Source organism: Tarenaya hassleriana, unplaced genomic scaffold (assembly GCF_000463585.1).
Source record: "Tarenaya hassleriana unplaced genomic scaffold, ASM46358v1 Cleome18, whole genome shotgun sequence".
Classification (NCBI taxonomy): domain Eukaryota; kingdom Viridiplantae; phylum Streptophyta; class Magnoliopsida; order Brassicales; family Cleomaceae; genus Tarenaya; species Tarenaya hassleriana.
In genome coordinates this window covers 1,609,466-1,631,504 of record NW_010965216.1, presented here as the reverse complement: position 1 = coordinate 1,631,504, position 22,039 = coordinate 1,609,466, and the positions used below count along the sequence as shown (strand labels likewise).

At 43.6% G+C, this 22,039-nt stretch overlaps 4 protein-coding genes and 1 long non-coding RNA gene across 10 annotated transcripts in view; 2 read left to right on the top strand and 3 right to left on the bottom strand.

The window, feature by feature from the left end:
* Nucleotides 1–1,882: 1,882 nt before the first annotated feature.
* On the top strand, nucleotides 1,883–2,892 carry LOC104810470. The gene is made up of 4 exons (XR_771303.1): nucleotides 1,883–1,897; nucleotides 1,989–2,092; nucleotides 2,195–2,303; nucleotides 2,569–2,892. It is a non-coding gene; the product is annotated as an uncharacterized LOC104810470 (long non-coding RNA).
* Nucleotides 2,893–3,077: 185 nt separating this feature from the next.
* Nucleotides 3,078–4,205, bottom strand: LOC104810604 (agamous-like MADS-box protein AGL97). Its single transcript, XM_010536950.1, has one exon. The coding sequence runs from the start codon at nucleotides 3,783–3,785 to the stop codon at nucleotides 3,078–3,080; it is 708 nt and encodes a 235-aa protein (XP_010535252.1). The 5' UTR covers nucleotides 3,786–4,205.
* Nucleotides 4,206–12,518: 8,313 nt separating this feature from the next.
* Nucleotides 12,519–15,188, top strand: LOC104810468 (probable serine/threonine-protein kinase At1g09600). Of its 6 annotated transcripts, none has more exons than XR_002024055.1 (7): nucleotides 12,519–12,650; nucleotides 12,744–12,807; nucleotides 13,018–13,108; nucleotides 13,948–14,193; nucleotides 14,285–14,388; nucleotides 14,491–14,599; nucleotides 14,865–15,188. XR_002024055.1 is itself a non-coding variant. In XM_010536794.1 (7 exons), the coding sequence occupies exons 4-7, from the start codon at nucleotides 13,942–13,944 to the stop codon at nucleotides 14,946–14,948; spliced, it is 549 nt and encodes a 182-aa protein (XP_010535096.1). In that variant the 5' UTR covers nucleotides 12,519–12,650; nucleotides 12,744–12,807; nucleotides 13,018–13,108; nucleotides 13,921–13,941; the 3' UTR covers nucleotides 14,949–15,188. The 6 variants fall into 6 exon arrangements, 5 of the variants coding, with proteins under 5 accessions (XP_010535096.1, XP_010535095.1, XP_010535093.1 ...); XM_010536794.1 differs by having other exon boundaries at nucleotides 13,921–14,193; XM_010536793.1 differs by having other exon boundaries at nucleotides 13,903–14,193.
* Nucleotides 15,189–15,373: 185 nt separating this feature from the next.
* Nucleotides 15,374–16,584, bottom strand: LOC104810603 (agamous-like MADS-box protein AGL97). The gene has a single exon (XM_010536949.1). It carries the CDS (start codon nucleotides 16,079–16,081, stop codon nucleotides 15,374–15,376), a length of 708 nt encoding a protein of 235 aa, XP_010535251.1. The 5' UTR covers nucleotides 16,082–16,584.
* A 2,769-nt stretch (nucleotides 16,585–19,353) lies between these two features.
* LOC104810467 (beta-glucuronosyltransferase GlcAT14B) overlaps nucleotides 19,354–22,039 on the bottom strand; it is a 3,811-nt gene continuing 1,125 nt past the window's right edge. Inside the window, exons 3-6 of the mRNA XM_010536787.2 lie at nucleotides 21,379–22,039; nucleotides 21,205–21,280; nucleotides 21,000–21,115; nucleotides 19,354–20,150 (exon numbers count right to left, since the gene is read on the bottom strand). The exon at nucleotides 21,379–22,039 is cut by the window's right edge and continues 1 nt beyond it. Coding sequence (XP_010535089.1) covers nucleotides 19,645–20,150; nucleotides 21,000–21,115; nucleotides 21,205–21,280; nucleotides 21,379–21,964 — 1,284 coding nt within the window. The 5' untranslated portion in view covers nucleotides 21,965–22,039 and the 3' untranslated portion in view covers nucleotides 19,354–19,644. The remainder of the gene's footprint in view (nucleotides 20,151–20,999; nucleotides 21,116–21,204; nucleotides 21,281–21,378) is intronic.

Genomic DNA, 22,039 nt, shown 5'->3' with positions numbered 1-22,039 from the left:
AACTCAAATTCAAAATTCTTACTTCTCTTTCACGGGAAGATTCCGAGCCTGTTGATGTCTCCCCCTCCGCCACCGACTGGGACTGCGTCTGGGTTCTTCCGGCGGCTGACCTCGACCGTGTTGAAACAACGGTTCCACTCGACGAAGCTCCTTGCATTCTCGTCGTTTCAGAGGTAATCACACTTGGGTTTTCGATTTGGATTTCTCCCTCACCGATTTCGCAACTCTCTCTCTCTCTCGGCGTTTTCTTTCTCTCTCTCGGCAATTTCTCGATTTTTTTAAGTTCTGTGTAAATAACTATAGTAAAAATGCCTTAATTTCCCTTTTTCTTCTGAATTTACCTCTTTTTTTACTTTTTCACGGGATTTTAATTCCTACACGTGCGACTTGTCTCACACGGTTACTTATTCAAGGTTATTTGGTCTTTTCCATTTTCATTAAGGGCAAACCAGACTTTTGCTAAATCGTTATGTTTTTGAAGTGTACACCTGAAATACATGTGCTCCAACTAGTGCATTTTAGAAAAAAACCCTCTCCGCCGTTGTCTTCACCACAAACTACGATACGTGAGCACGTATGGAGAACGAGTGCGAGAGAAAAGAGAGAATAACAGTACCAAAGATGAAGACAACGGCGGAGAGGGGTTTTTTCTAAAATGCACTAGTTGGAGCACATGTATTTCAGGTGTACACTTCAAAAACATAACGATTTAGCAAAAGTCTGGTTTGCCCTTAATGAAAATGGAAAAGACCAAATAACCTTGAATAAGTAACCGTGTGAGACAAGTCGCACGTGTAGGAATTAAAATCCCGTGAAAAAGTAAAAAAAGAGGTAAATTCAGAAGAAAAAGGGAAATTAAGGCATTTTTACTATAGTTTCCAGCAGTCATCTTAAAAAAATCGAGAAATCGCCGAGAGAGAGAAAGAAAACGCCGAGAGAGAGAGAGAGTTGCGAAATCGGTGAGGGGGAAATCCAAATCGAAAACCCAAGTGTGATTACCTCTGAAACGACGAGAATGCAAGGAGCTTCGTCGAGTGGAACCGTTGTTTCAACACGGTCGAGGTCAGCCGCCGGAAGAACCCAGACGCAGTCCCAGTCGGTGGCGGAGGGGGAGACATCAACAGGCTCGGAATCTTCCCGTGAAAGAGAAGTAAGAATTTTGAATTTGAGTTTGGATTTGAAGTTGAATTTGTGTAGGAATTAGGTTTGGGTTGTAATTTGTTGATCTTATGGTTGATATTGCAGATGTTACCGTTCGAATGTATTCCTAAGCTTCGATCTGGCGGATGGTATAGTGAAGTGAAGTTGGAAGGTAATGTGCAAGCAACCTGTCCACGGATGTGCAGAAGATGTTTTATCCCGAAAAGAAAGTATGAGATAAAACAAAGATTGACAAAGATTGGCAGGACACATGTATGTAGTAATAGAGTGGTAAAAAAGGAATAGTTATAGGGAAGTTGAAAAAATGTAGTGGTTTTTAGCGGGTTTTTTATTTATTTCAGGACATTGCGAGCTATCTAGTACCAGACGAGGCCGAAGCATCTCTGGTACAGGGTGTGGAGCTTGTTGATAATTTTGACGAGGTTGTTGACAGTTGGATGTCTCATTTGTATGAAGATGAAAAATCTGTCAAATGAAACCTGAAGCAGGGAAGGAAGCTGAACCACAAAGAGGCAGAAAACCAAGTGAGAGAGTACAACGTGCGAGAGAGAGAGAGAGAGAGATGGAGGGAGCGGGAGCGAGAGATGAACAGTGAGAGAGAATGGGCTTGGTTGCCTACTGTTCATGCCTTTATATGCTATGAACAAACTTCTCTCTCTACATTTTTTCCTTTTCTCTCTTGACGAAATTCAAATCTCTTCCCAACGGAAAAATGAAATTCGCCCTCCAGAGTGAGGTATATGATTGCGAGTTCCGTACTGATTTTGGCTGCCTCCTGGTCAAATCTTTCCTAACTTAAAAATATCTTCTTTTTTTTTGTTCTATAGTTCGTCGCATCTAAACCCTTTCCATGTGACCCTTCAAGCTTGACTAAATATCCTCCCTGCAAAGAGCTCGATGCAAGAATGCGAGATGATGAGGAAGCTAGAAGGTGTATATCCGAATTTATCTGGTTTTGTTTCCAGTTTTGAGGGGAAACAATAATTTGAAAGGCTTCTGAGTTTATTAACGTATTCATCTCTGTGATTGATAGGCAAGGGGCAGCAGGAAACAAGGACCATAAACACCAAGAAAGAAGAGGAATGAAGGAATCTCAAGTTCCACCTCTCGATGCCAATGCAGAATTAGCCGTGTCAACGCAGGTAAAATTCTCATCGGATTTGTTATTCTTTAAATGCTTTTACATTTTCCGGAATTAGCTTTGGATCAATCATCTTTTACATCCTGATGGAGTTGCTTCCGATTCTTGCAAGTTTCTTTTCGACTTTAGTTTCATTACATATTCCCTTCGCGTGAAACAATTGGAGTTATACGGGAGGGATGATTACGGATTCTTGGAAGATAGATGAGAGAAGTTTACCGCGGTTCTTGATATTGATACTTTCCCTCGTTGTGATAACGTTTCAGCTCGGATATGGATCGACAGGCCACGAGATTCACTATTCAGGGCCATTTGTGGTTCCTTCAGGCAACATGGAACAGATATGCTGAGAAGCTGTAAGAAGGGCTCGGGTCGATAAGGCCAGAGTCAGAAAGCTTCAGGCAGATGAAACTATCCTCTGACCAATCCCTACTCACCTCGGACCGGTAGAATTGTGGTTAAAGATAAAGGTCGAAGCGGAAACCGGGTCGGTTTCTGGGAAATTTTCAGAGAAGGGCTTGCATTCTGATGCATCGATATGCATTTGTTGATTTAAGATGGTGATGATAAAGAGAGTAACCATTTTCCTTTTTTTTTTCCCGCCTTATTTGTAATGAAGATTTTGTCTGATTTTTATTTATCTTTACGACAAAGTTCTAAACTTATGGGAAAAAAAAAAGAGAGTTAGATTGTTTTCACAAAGCTGAAGAATCCATTATCCATACATTTACAAAAGTGGGTTATTGCAACGAATCCAATTTCTTACATACAAAAATCAAAAGCAGAAGTCAGGGGCAATATCGTCAAAATTGAAGTTATCTATGATATCTTGGAACTCTTTGTGAGAGAGCGGAACAACTCCTTCCATCGTTGGTCCTTCTCCCAATTCCTCGAAACCGATGTCAGAAATCGCCATTATGGGTTGGTCTGAAACTTGCGGCGCAAGGTTTCCGACAAGAGAATCATCGCGCTTTCCGCCGTCGCTTTCCAAACCCAGAACCGATGGCTCTGCAAGATTCGTCGTCTCCGCGAGGCGAGGTGTCTCGTTCATCTTGTCGTCCAGTCGGCGTTTCACAATGTTCATGAGCTCGGAGATCTCGTCGATGGCGACCTCTAAATCCCGCGTGTTAGCCGTTTCCTCGAACCCATCCTCCTCCCAGCGAAACCCTAGTCCCGAACTGGGTTTCTTTCCCGCCAAGCGATCCCTGTTCTTGGACAAGGCGTGATCATGGGACGATGTCGGAGGTCGGTTGTGGAGGAAGGCATCGACGACATCGTCGACGGAGGAGTGGCCGAAGGAGTAGAAGGAGACGTTGGAGTTGGCGGAAGGAGGAGTGACTAAAATGGCGATGTGGGCATCGCAGAGACGGCAGAGCTCGGAGGCTTTCCGGTACAGCCCTTCCCGTCTCTTGGAGAATGCGACTGATCTGCTCTCCTTCTTCTCGATTCGCTCCATGGGAATCTTCCTCTTGGTCCCTCCCATCTCCAAATTATCAGACGAGAGAGAGGAACAGTGGAAGTGTTCGAGCGACAGCGAGAGACGAAGGTGACGGTGTTCGACAGAGAGAGAGAGAGCGCGCGAGAGAAGAACAGCGACAGTGATCGAGAGAGAGAGAGAGAGAGAGAGATGGAGGGAGCGGGAGCGAGAGATGAACAGTGAGAGAGAATGGGCTTGGTTGCCTACTGTTCATGCCTTTATATGCTATGAACAAACTTCTCTCTCTACATTTTTTCCTTTTCTCTCTTGACGAAATTCAAATCTCTTCCCAACGGAAAAATGAAATTCAAATCTCAAATCTCTTATCGCCGGAAAATTGAAATCGCCGGTTGCTGCCATTTTCTTGTTCTTTCTTTTGGGTGAGAAAAAAGGAAACTCATTCTCTCTCTGTGATGAAATCGCCGGTTATCGGGACTGATCTACGGTTTTCCTCTTCTCTAAAACCCTAATTTTCATTCTTCTTCTTCTTCTTCTTCTTCTTCTTCTTCTTCTTCTTCTTCTTCTTCTTCTTCTTCTTCTTCTTCTTCTTCTTCTTCTGCAGTATCTTGCGAAATAGTTGCGGTGGAAGTTATGGGGAATCCGGAGGAATCATCATCGGTTAGTTGGGTGTGCTTTTGGTGGATGATTTTAATGGAGGAGGGTTCATCAGAATCTCATTCTAGGGTTTCAGACAGCAACACTGACTTCAATCCCTCCTTCACTTGTTCACCTGATCAGGTAGGAGTTTGATAAATCTTCGTCTCATGTTGATTATGTCAGAAACGTTCTTCCTACTAGTTACACATAAATCTTGTGATGATGACTTGGGGATTCGCCAGTTTTTCAGAAACTTGGAATGCGATGACGTTAGCTTGAGAGGTCGGTTTGATAAACCTGAACGATCCCGTGGATGTGCTTGAATGCGCATTTTCAGACAAACTGTGGAGGTTGTAACATGTCTGGCTCATCGAATCCGCCTCCTGCTCGGATTCTGTATCTGATTCCTCGGAAGATGGGTGAAATTATCGTCACAGTTTGCTATTGGTAGCTCGATTATATGATTTTCAATTGGGCCTGAATATTATTGCTAGAAGAAGAAAAGAAGCAATCTTTCCCGATGAAGCGGATATTGGCCGAGGAAACGAGCTGCTATATGAGCCCTGAAGAGGATATATCCTCTCCTAGTTCATGTGCTTCAGATATTTACCGCTGTGAAGATCTATCCATGGCTGCTTCTAGGTTTAACGAAACTCCCCTTCACTCATTCATGGGCCACCCAATGTTAAGGTAACAGAACAATGAGTTGCTCTTTCGGTATCATTTCGTGTCTGAATCTGAAACATCGTTTCTGCAATCCAGAACTTTGTAGGATTACAAGTATCAGATTGGTATATACATACCCACAGCCCACGGGGTCGGAAACTAACGAGGGAAGTAATTCTCCATTCAAAACATTTCAAGGAAACCCATATCGCCATTGCCAGTGAACTTCTGGTTTAAAGCAGGTTTGCGTGTACCACAAGGTATTGCCGATGGTAGTACTGTCGTTCGTGTTCCGAAACACAGATCCAGTGTTGTAGTTTGAAGTGGTTGACAATGATTTTGTTTTTTTGGGTATAGGAAACAAATTCTTTCAGAATTGAAACCTTGTTTTCTGACAACAACTGTGAATTAGAGTTTAGGGAACACACACCAAAAGAGTGTTTGCGTTTGAGAGGGAAGTGAATGTAGAATTCTATGGTATTTCAGTTTGTAAAGTGATGAGAACAAGAGGAGGAATTGATCTTGCACTCAAACTGGACAAAAAGATTTTAGGGTTAGAAACAAGTTTCTGAAAAAGAACATTCTCTCGTGTATCTTCTCTTCTGTTTTTGTACAGAGCATATATACACAAAAATATTGAACGGCTATTTACAATTAAATATGGAAAAGAAATATGTCGTAATTAACAAATGGAAAGATGTCAATTACGTTGATCTTCAGTCTTGGGAATTTCCTGTTTTGGAGTAAGGTGACGTGGATGATTGATTTGCTTCATGTATTTCATTGGGTTGTTGCTGAGAATGTTTGTCTTCCAATTGTTCCTTGTCGCCCAAGTCACCGAGTGTACAATGTCCGCCAACATTCCCCCTCAAGATTGGTGTGTCGAGTTCGACAAGACCAATCTTGGAGAGACAATGGGTAAGCACATACGAGCTAGTTGCCTTGGTCAAGACATCGGCGAGTTGATCTTGGCTTCTTGTAAACAAAGGCGCTATAATCCCACGTGTAATCTTCTCGCGAACAAAGTGGCAATCTACCTCGATATGCTTTGTACGTTCGTGGAAGACGGAGTTGGCTGCAATATGTAGAGCCGCTTGATTATCGCAGTGTAATGGAGTGGGTTGCGTGTGCTCGATTCCAAGGTCACGAAGGAGTTGTTGTAGCCAAACAACTTCACTTGTAGTGTTGGCCATGGCGCGATATTCGGCCTCCGCGCTGGAACGTGCTACCACGGTTTGTTTCTTGCTCCGCCATGTGACAAGGTTCCCGCCAACGAACGTGCAAAATCCCGTCGTGGATTTCCGGTCCAATCTATCGCCAGCCCAATCCGCATCGCAATACGCCACGATCCGAGTGTGCCGGTTGTTGTCCATCCGTATGCCTTTATTTGGTGTTCCTTTAAGATACTTTAAGATGCGGTCCACCATATGCCAGTGATCCATTTGTGGGGCGTGCATCCATTGGCTAACCTGGTGCACCGCAAAGCTTATATCAGGACGAGTAATAGTTAAATAAATTAACTTACCGACTGTGCGACGATATTGTTCTGGATCATGAAAAGGTTCCCCCTCTTTTCGATCTTTGAAATGCTCTTCAATTGGTGTGCGCACTGGTTTTGCTCCAAGTTTACCTGTATCTTGTAACAAATCAAGAATGTACTTTCTTTGAGACAAAAACAAACCGTTAGTAGTACGAGTTACTTCGATTCCAAGAAAATATTTAAGTAAACCCAAATCAGTAATATCAAATACTTGTTGTAAATATTTCTTTGTATCTTTTATTCCATCGACGTCACTACCTGAAAGGATAATGTCATCAACATATACCAAAAGAATGATGATACCTGAGACACCAGTCATTGTGAAAAGAGAGTGATCGGAGTCGCTTCGTTTGAATCCACGATCGATCAATGCTTGATAAAGTTTGTAGTACCATGCCCGAGGTGATTGTTTCAAACCATAAATCGACTTACGAAGGCGGCAAACTTCACCCGGTTTGGTCCGAGTGTAACCAGGAGGTGGCTTCATAAATATTTCCTTGTCCAGATCGCCTTGTAAAAAGGCGTTCTTGACATCCATCTGCCATAATTGCCATTGAAGATTCACAGCCAAGGAAATTAGAACACGTACCGTAGGAAGTTTTGCAACCGGGGCAAAAGTTTCAGTGTAGTCTTCTCCATAGGTTTGGGTATAGCCTTTGGCAACGAGACGAGCTTTGTATCGTTCGATGGTGCCATTGCTGAGGTACTTAATCTTAAAGACCCATTTACATCCCACCAATTGCTTCCCTGTCGGTAGTGTCGTGATATCCCACGTTCGGTTCTTTTCAAGCGCCGAAATTTCTTCCTCCATAGCTCGTTGCCATAGTGGTTCGGACTTGGCTTGAGTGTAAGAGGTCGGTTCCATGCCCTGTTCTACAATACTCAAAAACGTACGTTCATTAGCGGGAAAATGACCAAGAGATGAGTACGTATCGATGGGATATGCAATCACGTTGTTTGAGCCATGCATTTGGTCCTTCACTTTCCATGTTGGACGACGGTCACGCTTGCTTCTCCGAAGATGTGGAGTTTGAGTAGGCAAGACCGAAATAGGCTGTTCATGCAAGATTACGTTCTGCATGTGATTGGGATCAGCAGGCAGATGAGGAACGAACGAGTCTGTACATATTTCCTCCATGTTCGACTGCGTAGTGGGTGGGCCTGAGGTAACACCAGGCTCAAGGTGTGCTGGAGAAGACGGTCCTTCTGTCAGAGATGGAGGTTCCCCCTCAGGAGACACATGTAGCTCAGAATGTGTTTCTTCATCATGTGTAGAACCTGCATTGTGAGAAGATAAAATAATAGACAAAGGAGACAATGAAGAGGGAGGAATACCATCTGCATGGAGGTGAGTGGGCTCATCTGACGTGGATTGTAAAGTGGATGTTGGGGTTTGTATACCCAAACGGTGGAGTGTTGCATGGAGGTGCGAAATAGAATCTTCATTATTGTCGGTGCCTTGAGCAGCAAGGGACTCCAAAGAAGACCAATCCTTGTCTTCGAAATAACCAATCTCTTCAATAAACCGAACGTCGCGAGAAGTGAAAGTGCGTCTACTAGGAGGATGATAACAAAGATACCCTTTTTGGTTGACCGGGTATCCAATGAATACACATCGCACACTCCTCGGGTCTAATTTAGTTCTTTGGCCTTCATCAAGGTGAGAAAAACAAACGCTACCAAAAACGCGTAAATGATCAAGAGAGTCACGACGATTGAAAATTACCTCGAAAGGAGATTTATCACCAAGAGCTTGCGTGGGAAGGCGATTGATTAGGTAGCACGCAACTTTCACCGCGTCACACCAAAATTTCTTTGGTACATTTCGATGAAATAGTAGTGTTCGAGCTACCTCCATTAAGTGACGATTCTTTCTCTCGGCTACACCGTTTTGTTGAGGAGTGTTCGGACAGGATCTTTGATGAATGATACCTTGATTGAGAAGAAGGTCTTGGAAGCGGAAGCTCATATATTCACCACCATTGTCTGTTCTTAAGCATTTTACTTTGACATTGAATTGATTAGCTACATAAGCAAGAAAATGTTTAGTAGCACAAAAAACATCACTTTTATTTTTTAAAGGAGTTATCCAAGTATATTTGGATTTCTCATCAATAAATGTCACGAAATATTTGTAATTGTCACGCGAATAATAAGGAGCGGTCCATACATCCGAGTGAACCAAATCAAAGATATTATCATAAAAAGTAGAAGAATGTCGAAAAACCGTTCGACAATGTTTTCCCAACGTACAAGCCTCACAATTAGAATCAAATGTCTTAACATGGGGAATTAATAAACGGAAAACCTTAGTATGTGGATGTCCTAACCGAGCATGCCACACACTAGGCGAAATAGATAAGTAACTTGAATGAGAAGCATCTAGGTAATAAAGAGAGCCTTTGCGAGTGCCTTGGCCAAAGAAATGGTCCGAGCTAGTATCCTGAAAAGAGACGCCGTTAGCATCAAATATAACACGACAAGAAGTTTCTTCAACAAGTTTTGGAATAGAGAGAAGATTGGCATGGAATTCAGGAATAAAAAGGCATGTAATCTCCTTGTTAAAAAGTTTGATTTTACCATAGCCTTTTATTGGTACGGTCTTACCATTAGCGACCGAGACGACTCCATGACTGGGATATATATGTGCAAACCAAGTGGGATCACAAAACATATGTGTTGTAGCACCCGAATCTATAATAATGGAAGAGTGTTTAGAAAGGTTACCGGTATCCTTGTTGAGAGATTGAAGGAGTTGTTTGAGGCCCTTCAACTCGTCGGATGTGAGGTTTATTGTAGCCTCCGGAGTAGGCTGATCATGAGAAGCCGTCATTGCCGAACCTCGACGAGGTGGTTCCTTGTACCGAGAAGGCTTCAAATGTGGATTAAGCACCCAACAACGGTCTCGTGTATGGCCCTGTCGTTTACAATGGTCACAAAAAAATTGCTTACGGTCTTTTGAAATAGTCGATTGTCCTCCAGCCTTGTGTGTGTAGTGAGCGAGTTCCATGGGTCCGGTGAAGTAATTCCGGCCACCTTCTTCTCTCTTGATCATCATACATAGTTCATCAAACGTCGGGAGCTTTGTTTGACGCAAGACATGATAAATAAGATCATTAAACGAGGGGTTAAGTGTCGAGAGAATCGAAAACACTTTGTCTTCGTCGGCTCTCTCCAATATTGTCTTTGGATCAGTGGATGTTGGTCGAATCTCCTCCAACTCCGCCCATAAAGCACAAAATTCTCCTTGGATCTTGTTAAAGGGTTGATCCGTCTGTTGAAGATGAAACAAACGTCTTTTCAATTCAAAAATACGGCTTACATTGGATATGTTACCGTAGACATTGGTGAGGGCTTCCCATAAGGACTTTGTTGTGTCATGGGAGATAAAAGTCTGCAGCAGGTGATGGTCCAAGGAACCCTGTAAAATCACCAAAGCTTGGCTATCATTCTGCTTCCATTTGTTGAATTCCAACTCGATCTGTTTGTCACGTTGAAGCCGTTGTTGAACGTGTGTCGGTGTTTCCCCTTCAATGGCCGCCTCTTGCGGGGGAGAAAACCGTTTTTCGGTGGAGACATGCTCCCATAAGCCCTTGCTATTGAGGGCTGCAATTGCCGCTTTCTTCCAATAAAAGAAGTTTTCACCGGTTAAAGTGATTGGAATGAGTTTGCTTTGAGAATCCATTGATGGTGGTTTGAAAAAAAAAAAAAAAAAAACACAGAGGGGTCAAGGACCTTAATGCTCTGATACCATGTAGAATTCTATGGTATTTCAGTTTGTAAAGTGATGAGAACAAGAGGAGGAATTGATCTTGCACTCAAACTGGACAAAAAGATTTTAGGGTTAGAAACAAGTTTCTGAAAAAGAACATTCTCTCGTGTATCTTCTCTTCTGTTTTTGTACAGAGCATATATACACAAAAATATTGAACGGCTATTTACAATTAAATATGGAAAAGAAATATGTCGTAATTAACAAATGGAAAGATGTCAATTACGTTGATCTTCAGTCTTGGGAATTTCCTGTTTTGGAGTAAGGTGACGTGGATGATTGATTTGCTTCATGTATTTCATTGGGTTGTTGCTGAGAATGTTTGTCTTCCAATTGTTCCTTGTCGCCCAAGTCACCGAGTGTACAATGTCCGCCAACAGTGAAAACATTGCCCAGAACGCAAGCGTACTTAACATGTTTCTTGACCTAGCTCTACCTTGCTGCCTTATCACAGCAAATCTCTGAGGCTTGGTTTTGTTTTTTTTCTCTTTTGTTTTGATCTGTTCTTGTGCAGGTCAAATGTTACATGCAGCAACTTTTACATGGCCTTGATCATTGGCACTCCCTTGGTGTATTGCATGGGGACATAAAGGACTCCAACCTTCTTATAGATAATAATGGAGTTCTAAAGATTGCTGACTTTGGTCTGGCTTGTTTCTTCGATCCTCGTTAAACTCTGCCTTTGACAAGCCGTGTGGTTACTCTTTGGTCCCGACCACCCGAACTTTTGCTCGGAGCAACTCACAATGGTGCTGTAGTAGATTTATGGAGTACAGGCTGCATTCTTGCTGAACTATATGCAGGTGCCCGGTAGGTTAGAGTCCCTTGATATGAAAAAATGTTCTCTTTGTTCATCATCTGAGCAATTCTTGCTTTGAATTTCTTGTTTTATTTTCAAAGTTTTATATTTCTGTTGACTGTGTGATTCTTTGAGGTGATTAGTAGTCTTTCTCTGAACCCATGTGTGTTTTCGCAGGTGGAACAGTAGCACAAAATCTTCAAGCTATGTGTGGCTCGCCTTCCGATGACTGCTGGAGAAAATCATAGCTGCCTCATGCTACAATTTTCAGCCATATCGACGTGTTGTGACCGAGACATTTAAGGAGTTTCCCGACCCGGCTTTAACCCTTCTCGAAACACTTCTTTCTGCCAATCTCCATGGTCGTGGAAATGTTGCCTCTGCCCTCCAGAGCGAGGTATATGATTGCGAGTTCTGTGCTGATTTAGGGTCAAATCTTCCCTAACTTGAAAATATATTCTTTTTTTTTTTTGTTGTGTAGTTCTTCACAACTAAACCCTTTCCATGTGACCCTTCAAGCTTGACTAAATATCCTCCCTAAAGAAGTTGCTTCCGGCTTCCTTATCGATCCACCAAGGGAGTCACAAGTCCTGGAACCTAATGCAGATCATCGGGGCCTTCCCCATAAATGGGCTTCATCTCATTCAGGTCCTCTGGTGGCTCGTGGATCTGCTTCAACTAAGGGTAGCTGAAACTACGACGATCCCCACAAAGCTTCGATCACATCTGATTATTCAGTGATGCCTTCACAACAAGAGACTCATCTCTCGGGATCAAAGGAGACCGCCGAAATTTCTACAGAACCTAACCAGAGGGATGAGGGGAAGAAGCAACAAGAAGAAAGATCTGATTCTTGTAAGTTTCTTTTCGACGTTAGTTTAAAATAGAGATTTCAATTTTAACCCGAATTTTGTACGAATTCATCTGACAAAAATATCAGATTTTGTCTCAGTTAGGTTCTAGAGATTGACAAGAATTTAATGTATTTGTTCCAAGTTACTAAAATTAGAAACAAAAATGTAACGTTGATGAACAATCAAAACAAGAGAAAAAGAGTGGTCCTATGCGTATAATTTACAATCTTTTATCAGTTGAACAATGTTTGAAACCTTCTGCCTGGACCGGAAGTAATGCCAGTGGAAAAAAGATGGGAAGCTTTTCGTCTTCGGGCACATGGCATAAAGGACTGCGCATTAAGTATTTCTTGTGGGCCACGATAAGTGCAGTAGGCCCATTTCTCATGTTAAGGTGGAAAGGATACGAAGAATTATAAAAGGGCTAATGGCCTGAAATGAGTGTACTGGGCCCATATACAATAAGGCTCATAAACAAATAACCCATTTTCCCACTCCGTCTCTCGTGCCCTTTGATTTCAATTTTCACGTGGAAATCTCAGGAGACGAAATCGCCGTGGCTATGGTCTGTCCGACGCCGCCATGAAAGATCTTAGGGCTCAGGCCGTGAACCTTCCCATCTCCGCCGTCTTCTTCTTCTTTGGTACTGTTATTCTCTCTTTTCTCTCGCACTCGTTCTCCATACGTGCTCACGTATCGTAGTTTGTGGGAGCGGTTATAATGGCGATCTCTGCAGCCCTGCAAGCGGAAGCCTTGCCTCTGGTCGGAAAATTCGAGCCAGTAGAAGGCAATAAACTACCGTGAGTTCAATTCATTTTGTAAATGTTCGCGTTGATCGTAACAAAGTTGTTCCTCCCAGTTGAATGGCGATGCTTGCTTGTTATAAAACCCATTCTGATTCCTTCGGAGATGTTCATATGATCACAAGTTTGCATCAGTAAGAGTTTCTAAGTTTTGCATTGATACGGTCTGATTAATTGGTTTTGGCCTATCTGAATATGGTATTGCAGATCTCCGAGAGGAATGCCATGGATTCGGTTCTGCGGAACATATAGAGACTTGTTCATCAATGTAGTTTGTCCAGGAAGGATTCAAAACTAGGTATGCATTTGGTTCTCTTGTCCTTAATATGGAACTTTGTAACTCCAAGAATTCTGCAATGTTTTTCTTTTCTGGCGTGTTCTTAACCATGACTGATGATTCGTTCGTTTGATTAATTAAGTAATTTAAGTTTAACATTTATGGCGATATGTTCTGTTTCTGTGGAATTTTGCATCGGAACTGCCTTTCAGACTCGTAGCTTTCTTGTATCGTCCGTGATTAGTTCGATTCTTTTAAGGAGTCCATAATGTGGGCACACTTAGTGACATATGCTTCAGTTCAAGAAATACGGCCATATCTAATCATAAATGCAGGAACTGTTGGTGGATTATAAATTTGAGTATCAATTCCTCCACATCTCCGGATATCCCAAACGTGTCGTATTTCTGTCATCTTTCTCTTTCTGGTATTCTTAATTTTTTATGTTCCCGTAGATTGCATAGAATGATCCCCCATGTGAAACTTTATCCTGTCCTGTGAATTTTCTAGCATAAATAAATGCACTTGCCCTGTTTCTGTAGTCATCTTTCTGTTCCTGATGTGTATCTCTTTCCATGACAAAAGAATATCTGTACCTGTGTTTGTTTCTATTGGTCTAGAATAATCATGTGCTACTTTAGTAGGAAAATGTGAAGGCGCTTAGAAAAGATGTTCTCGAGCAGATCTAAAGATTGACTTTGGCCTGGCTAGTTTTTTCGATCCTGATCAAACTCAGCCTTTGACAAGCCATGTGGTTACTCTTTAGTACCAACCACCCAAACTTTTGCTCGGAGCAACTCACTGTGGTGCTGCAGTAGATTTATGGAGTACAGGTTGCATGCTTGCTGAACTATATGCAGGATGCCCGGAAGAACAGTGGTGGAACAGTTGCAAAAAATCTTCAAGAATGTGGCTCGCCTTCCGATGACTACTGGAGCAAATCAAATTTGCCTCGTGCTACAATTTTCAAGCCTCAACAACCATATCGACGTGTTGTGGCCGAAACATTTAAGGAGTTTCCCGAGCCAGCTTTAGCCCTTGTCAAAACACTTCTTTCTGACATTCCCGATGATCGTGGAACCGCTGCCTCTGCCCTCCAGAGTGAGGTATATGATTGCGAGTTCCGTACTGATTTTGGCTGCCTCCTGGTCAAATCTTTCCTAACTTAAAAATATCTTCTTTTTTTTTGTTCTATAGTTCGTCGCATCTAAACCCTTTCCATGTGACCCTTCAAGCTTGACTAAATATCCTCCCTGCAAAGAGCTCGATGCAAGAATGCGAGATGATGAGGAAGCTAGAAGGTGTATATCCGAATTTATCTGGTTTTGTTTCCAGTTTTGAGGGGAAACAATAATTTGAAAGGCTTCTGAGTTTATTAACGTATTCATCTCTGTGATTGATAGGCAAGGGGCAGCAGGAAACAAGGACCATAAACACCAAGAAAGAAGAGGAATGAAGGAATCTCAAGTTCCACCTCTCGATGCCAATGCAGAATTAGCCGTGTCAACGCAGGTAAAATTCTCATCGGATTTGTTATTCTTTAAATGCTTTTACATTTTCCGGAATTAGCTTTGGATCAATCATCTTTTACATCCTGATGGAGTTGCTTCCGATTCTTGCAAGTTTCTTTTCGACTTTAGTTTCATTACATATTCCCTTCGCGTGAAACAATTGGAGTTATACGGGAGGGATGATTACGGATTCTTGGAAGATAGATGAGAGAAGTTTACCGCGGTTCTTGATATTGATACTTTCCCTCGTTGTGATAACGTTTCAGCTCGGATATGGATCGACAGGCCACGAGATTCACTATTCAGGGCCATTTGTGGTTCCTTCAGGCAACATGGAACAGATATGCTGAGAAGCTGTAAGAAGGGCTCGGGTCGATAAGGCCAGAGTCAGAAAGCTTCAGGCAGATGAAACTATCCTCTGACCAATCCCTACTCACCTCGGACCGGTAGAATTGTGGTTAAAGATAAAGGTCGAAGCGGAAACCGGGTCGGTTTCTGGGAAATTTTCAGAGAAGGGCTTGCATTCTGATGCATCGATATGCATTTGTTGATTTAAGATGGTGATGATAAAGAGAGTAACCATTTTCCTTTTTTTTTTCCCGCCTTATTTGTAATGAAGATTTTGTCTGATTTTTATTTATCTTTACGACAAAGTTCTAAACTTATGGGAAAAAAAAAAGAGAGTTAGATTGTTTTCACAAAGCTGAAGAATCCATTATCCATACATTTACAAAAGTGGGTTATTGCAACGAATCCAATTTCTTACATACAAAAATCAAAAGCAGAAGTCAGGGGCAATATCGTCAAAATTGAAGTTATCTATGATATCTTGGAACTCTTTGTGAGAGAGCGGAACAACTCCTTCCATCGTTGGTCCTTCTCCCAATTCCTCGAAACCGATGTCAGAAATCGCCATTATGGGTTGGTCTGAAACTTGCGGCGCAAGGTTTCCGACAAGAGAATCATCGCGCTTTCCGCCGTCGCTTTCCAAACCCAGAACCGATGGCTCTGCAAGATTCGTCGTCTCCGCGAGGCGAGGTGTCTCGTTCATCTTGTCGTCCAGTCGGCGTTTCACAATGTTCATGAGCTCGGAGATCTCGTCGATGGCGACCTCTAAATCCCGCGTGTTAGCCGTTTCCTCGAACCCATCCTCCTCCCAGCGAAACCCTAGTCCCGAACTGGGTTTCTTTCCCGCCAAGCGATCCCTGTTCTTGGACAAGGCGTGATCATGGGACGATGTCGGAGGTCGGTTGTGGAGGAAGGCATCGACGACATCGTCGACGGAGGAGTGGCCGAAGGAGTAGAAGGAGACGTTGGAGTTGGCGGAAGGAGGAGTGACTAAAATGGCGATGTGGGCATCGCAGAGACGGCAGAGCTCGGAGGCTTTCCGGTACAGCCCTTCCCGTCTCTTGGAGAATGCGACTGATCTGCTCTCCTTCTTCTCGATTCGCTCCATGGGAATCTTCCTCTTGGTCCCTCCCATCTCCAAATTATCAGACGAGAGAGAGGAACAGTGGAAGTGTTCGAGCGACAGCGAGAGACGAAGGTGACGGTGTTCGACAGAGAGAGAGAGAGCGCGCGAGAGAAGAACAGCGACAGTGATCGAGAGAGAGAGAGAGAGAGAGAGATGGAGGGAGCGGGAGCGAGAGATGAACAGTGAGAGAGAATGGGCTTGGTTGCCTACTGTTCATGCCTTTATATGCTATGAACAAACTTCTCTCTCTACATTTTTTCCTTTTCTCTCTTGACGAAATTCAAATCTCTTCCCAACGGAAAAATGAAATTCAAATCTCAAATCTCTTATCGCCGGAAAATTGAAATCGCCGGTTGCTGCCATTTTCTTGTTCTTTCTTTTGGGTGAGAAAAAAGGAAACTCATTCTCTCTCTGTGATGAAATCGCCGGTTATCGGGACTGAGCTACGGTTTTCCTCTTCTCTAAAACCCTAATTTTCATTCTTCTTCTTCTTCTTCTTCTTCTTCTTCTTCTTCTTCTTCTTCTTCTTCTTCTTCTTCTTCTTCTTCTTCTTCTTCTTCTTCTTCTTCTTCTTCTTCTTCTTCTTCTTCTTCTTCTTCTTCTTCTTCTTCTGCAGTATCTTTCCGGATACGGTGGGTGATTTCGCGGCTGCGGCTTCTCCGGCGAGAGAAGGGGAATCCGGAGGAATCATCATCGGTTAGTTGGGTGTGCTTTTGTTGGATGATTTTAATGGAGGAGGGTTCATCAGAATCTCATTCTAGGGTTTCAGACAGCAACACTGACTTCAATCCCTCCTTCACTTGTTCACCTGATCAGGTAGGAGTTTGATAAATCTTCGTCTCATGTTGATTATGTCAGAAACGTTCTTCCTACTAGTTACACATAAATCTTGTGACGATGGTCGGGGATTCGCCAGTTTTTCAGAAACTTGGAATGCGATGACGTTAGCTTGAGAGGTCGGTTTGATAAACCTGAACGATCCCGTGGATGTGCTTGAATGCGCATTTTCAGACAAACTGTGGAGGTTGTAACATGTTTGGCTCATCGAATCCGCCTCCTGTTTGGATTCTGTGTCTGATTCCTCGGAAGACGTGTGAAATCGTCAGAGTTTGCTATTGGTAGCTCGATTATAGGATTTTCAATTGGGCCTGAATATTATTGCTAGAAGAAGAAAAGAAGCAATCTTTCCCGATGAAGCGGATATTGGTCGAGGAAACGAGATATTATACGAGCCCTGAAGAGGATATATCCTCTCCCAGTTCATGTGCCTCAGATATTTACCACCTCGGGATTCTTCTTTACGAGGTCTCTGATAAGAATTGCAGTGTTAACTTTCGCTCTGTTTACTTTCTTGGAAAACGATTTAGATGAACGTTAGTTCTGCCTGGTTTCTTTCTCAAGAGAAGAGAAGTGGAGGACTATGTCTAGCTTGAGACATCGAGTTCTTCTGACTCACTTATTGCTCAAATGGCCGAAAGAAGCTTCCTTCTGGTTGTGGACTTGGGGTTATTGCATCCCGTTCAAGTTGTCGACCAAGAGTTAGGTAAAGTTTCCTCGGTTTACCAAAACCCTTTTCCTTGGTGTTCTCCATTTATGCATTGCTGTAATCAATCTTAGTTTTTGTGCTCTGGTTGGTCCTGTGGAGTTGATCGATGCTTTCTGGCCCTGAAGATTCTCTCCTTTCTCTCACTGACGGTGTTTGCTCCAGATCTAGCGAGTTTCTTAACGAACCAAGAGAAGATTTGGAAGAACGGGACACAGCAATAGAGCTTCCGAACGGGATCGAGGAACAGGAGTTACTGCTTGAGTTCTTGTTACTGATTCAACAAAGAAAACGAGAAGCAGCGGGAGAATTGCAGGACACGGGTTTCCTTCTTTCATATGGCATTGAAGATGTCATACAGCAGCAACTGATCTTGAAGACCTTCATTGTCTGGTGGCGGAATTGGTAAGCCGGTCAAAGCTAAGCGGAATATGTTGGAATCCCTACACAAAAAGCCTAGTAGTTCGGAGTAACTTTGAAGGTGTAGTTCAGGTCAATTCAGTTAGATCGGTATCCATCATCGGTGACAGAGTTATATGTGTCTGAAACCAGTTGGCGAATGTTTTTTTCCCTGAGAAATGGGGTGTTTAAAGGAGCCAGTACCTTACGTAAATGAGGGACACGAGAAACGGGTCTGGTCCATACACATTTCACCAGCAGACCTGACATTGCTGGCCAGTGGGAGCGATGATGGAACTGTCAAGCGATGGAGTGTCAATCAGGCAATTCTAATTTGAGATGTCGGCTATTGAAAACTACAACAAAACGTACCTTTTTTCACATATATACCGAATTTCTCGGGCACGTAATATCATATCTTGGTTCTTGTCTTGAATGGTGAGTTCTGTTTTCGCAGTTTCAGGGGATGAGTATCGGAACCATCAAGACAAAAGCCAGTTGCGTCCATTTCCCGTTGGATTCTGGACGGCCTTAGCGTTTAGTTCAGCAGATCACAAAGTGTATTGGTACGAGTTACGAATCCCGAATTCCCCTTCCCACGATGGTTGAAGACGACAGTACAGTGAGTTATGTCAGGTTTCTCGATTCTTCGACCTCGTCTCTCTTGTCATCCACCGATAACTCTCTGAAGCTCTGGGACCTTTCCATGGCTGCTTCTGGGTTTAACGAAACTCCTCTTCACTCGTTCATGGGCCACCCTAATGTTAACGTAGCAGAACAATGAGTTGCTCTTTCGGTATCATTTCATGTCTGAATCTGAAACATCGTGTTTGCAATCCAGAACTTTGTAGGATTATCAGTATCAAATCAAATGGGTGTATATATATATAGCCACGGGATCGGACACTAACGAGGTAAGTAATTCTTCATACAAAACGTTTCAAGAAAACCCAGATCGCCATTGTCAATGGGCTTCTGGTTTAATGCAGGTTTACGTGCACCACAAGGCATTGACGATGCCAGTACTGTGGTTCATGTTCAGAACACACAGATCAATTGTCGGGGCTTGAAGTGGTTGACAGCGACACTTTTCAGTTCATATCTTCGGTCTGTTCGAGAGGACAGTCTTCGAATTTGGTTTTCGTTTTTTGGGTGTCGGAAACAAAATCGTTCAGAACTCAAAAACGTTCGCGTTTGAGAGGGAAGTTAACGCACCACCCGGAACGCAAACGTGTGGGGGAGAGCGTTTGCGTTTTCCAAGATTCTGACCCTTTAATATGGTTATATTATAAGATTGCTATGCGTCAAATGTGGAAAAATACAAAACCCTATTCTGGTATAACGTGGAAAGCAAGGCATCTCTCATCGTTACGAGATCACATAACCAGAAATGATGATACTTCTGCTCAGACAAGACAAGACAAAACGAAATTCCCTGTCTTGAATATTTATCCTAAGCCTCTCTCAAAGGAGACTGACCCTTCAATCAAAAGGACAGTCTCAGTCTCTATTCTTCGCCTCTCCGATTTCCGATCACCGGCCACCACACTGTTTCAGATACTCTACACCGGTGTTCTCCAACCGTAACCGTAAAAGACAGTTTCCCCGAATGGATCGATCCATTCTTATCTTATTTACACTGAGTATTACCCGATTTAGCCTCGGAAACTAACCTACCGACGAGCTCCCGAAGCCTCTGCGACCTCTGGCTCGGCTTAATCTTACCGACATTGCCAACTTTCGAGCACTTTGGTTTCCCGGAGCACCACCCACCAGGAGTGAACCCTCCTCGCTTGCCCTTCCGTCTAAGCAGTTCCCTATCGATCGTATCCAAAACCTCGTTGTCCTGCCTGAACTTCCGTGCGAAAGCAGCGCCACTTGAAATCATCTTTCCGGTGTCATTGAGGGACAATACATGAGGATGCTGCTTCGGCGGGTTGTCCCATGAGATGTAATGGAGGTCGTGGTTCACTGCGGTTTTCGAGAACTCGGGAACATTGCAAATGACGGTCTGGAAGTAACCCTCGGGCGACGAAACGAAGTTGGTGTAGTACATGAGGAGGGTTCGGGGTAAGTTGTCCCATCCCCATATGCAGTACTCCACGAACGAGCGCGACAGAACCATCCAAGCCGATCCTGCAACAGCGGACGAACAAATGCCTTTAGCTAACGATAATAATTTGTCTGTCATAAGCTGAAATTTACCAACATTTCGGTTTGATGTCTGTAACCTAGGGGCGGGTATGGATGGGTACCCAATATTTTCGGGTATCCGGCCTCGGCCTCGGCCTCAACCCCTCGGGTTTCAGAGTCAAGAGTACTCGATCTCGGTATCACGGTGGTCGAGTACCTGCGAGTTGGGCGGCGGATCAGATACCGCGGTTCCCCGGTCGACAGGGTGAGTGACAGAGGCCGACTGTTGAGTCGAGATGACCGGCAAGACGAAGGACTCAAGACGAGAGGGAGGGGATGACTCGATCTAAGTCTCGAGGCTTACCTGGTCCGAGGGGAGCCAGGCACGAGACGGTGAAATCACCCTTGGCCTCTGAGTTATATCGAAACCTAATCTGATTAAAAAAGCGGAAAGACAGAAACACCATCTCACACTCACGACCTCGATTTCAAACCCTAACACAGCTTAGGTAACCAATGTCTCGGTTCGCAGAACTCGCACCCGAACCCGAGGTTGGGATTTCCAGCACCATCCCACCCGAGCTCCTCCTCGACAATCTCGTCTGACCCACATTCCGCATACCCACGAGACAGATACCAACTGGTCCTCGGGTTTCGGGTAAAAAAGGCCCACCCCTACTGTAAGACATCGACCAGTGGAACGGAACAACTTCGTAACCTAAACCAGGGCTAGACAAATAAACCCGAAAATCGGTACAATGGATTGTTTCTCATCGGTTTCAGATAGTTTTCAAGAACGATGACATTCTGGATAGAAAAGAAATCGAATTCTACTTCAAAATAGACATTGACCTGTGAATAACTTAAACGCGGTTGGCAAACTCCGACGAGGCGAGACCCAGAAAATGTCGGACTTGTTCAACATGTACAGCCCGGGATCGATCATCAGCGGCATTGCTCGCTTCTCCCTTACAGAACGAAAGGAAAAACAGCTAAAGAAAAATCTCCAAGAAGAACGAACTCAACAGTTAGAACAAGAAGAGAAGAAAAGACTCACTCTTTCCAGCCGAGCTCGCTCGTGTGTTCGATGAAGTTGAGGTTCCGGTCCAAAGTCGAAAACGTATCAATCAGATCTTCAAATCGAAACATCACCATACAGAACCAGAATCAAATCAATACCAGAATACGAAAACTGAGAACAGATGAAAGATAGATATGCTTGCTCGCTTACCATCTTGGGTCACAAGAGGATAATCCGAAGCACTGAGATTGATAAACCAATCCCAATCCGAGCTTCGCTTAAGGAGAATCGCGCAGGCGTGAAGGGTATTTGCCACCATTGTCGGTCCTCGATAAGTAACAAGATTAGCCTTTGTTATCATAAAGACATTCCCCATCTTACTATACATCGAATCCTTAAGAATCCGGGAAGAAAGCTCGAGCCTTTCCTCCACCGAGGATTCAAGATCCAAGTGGACAACATACTGGTTCCTTGGATGGTACAGTGCTCTAAGTGTCCTCCAAAGCTTGTCTAGATCCCCTTTAGATCCAGACACCAAGTAAGCGAACCGAGGAAGTCTGTCTTCTTCTTCTTCTCGATCATGATGGGGCGAAGCCGTCGTGAGTTTGGACTCTGCAAAGTCCGGTCTTGTCTGATTTGCGGAGAGGCGAGAGGGAATGATGGCGAAGATCCCGTTGATTGTCCGGAGGGAAGAGACGAGACCGACGTTGAAGGAAGTCGCGAAGAGGAAAACGCAGAGGAGGGATGTGATCACGAGAGGGAAAACCCATTTCTTCTCCACATGTACATACCCCATTTTGCAGAGAACCTGTGATCATGAGACAGATGATTCTCGAAAAAACCCGAGCCCTGCTGAATCGAAACCGGTTCA

Excerpts from the sequence above, each read along its gene's own strand:
- LOC104810603 (XM_010536949.1), bottom strand. The coding sequence starts at position 16,081 with ATGGGAGGGACCAAGAGGAAGATTCCCATGGAGCGAATCGAGAAGAAG.
- LOC104810468 (XM_010536792.1), top strand. The coding sequence starts at position 13,942 with ATGCAGGATGCCCGGAAGAACAGTGGTGGAACAGTTGCAAAAAATCTT. Across the intron at positions 14,389-14,490 it reads GATGATGAGGAAGCTAGAAG|GCAAGGGGCAGCAGGAAACA; the intron begins GTGTATATCCGA and ends TGTGATTGATAG. Across the intron at positions 14,600-14,864 it reads AATTAGCCGTGTCAACGCAG|CTCGGATATGGATCGACAGG; the intron begins GTAAAATTCTCA and ends ATAACGTTTCAG.
- LOC104810604 (XM_010536950.1), bottom strand. The coding sequence starts at position 3,785 with ATGGGAGGGACCAAGAGGAAGATTCCCATGGAGCGAATCGAGAAGAAG.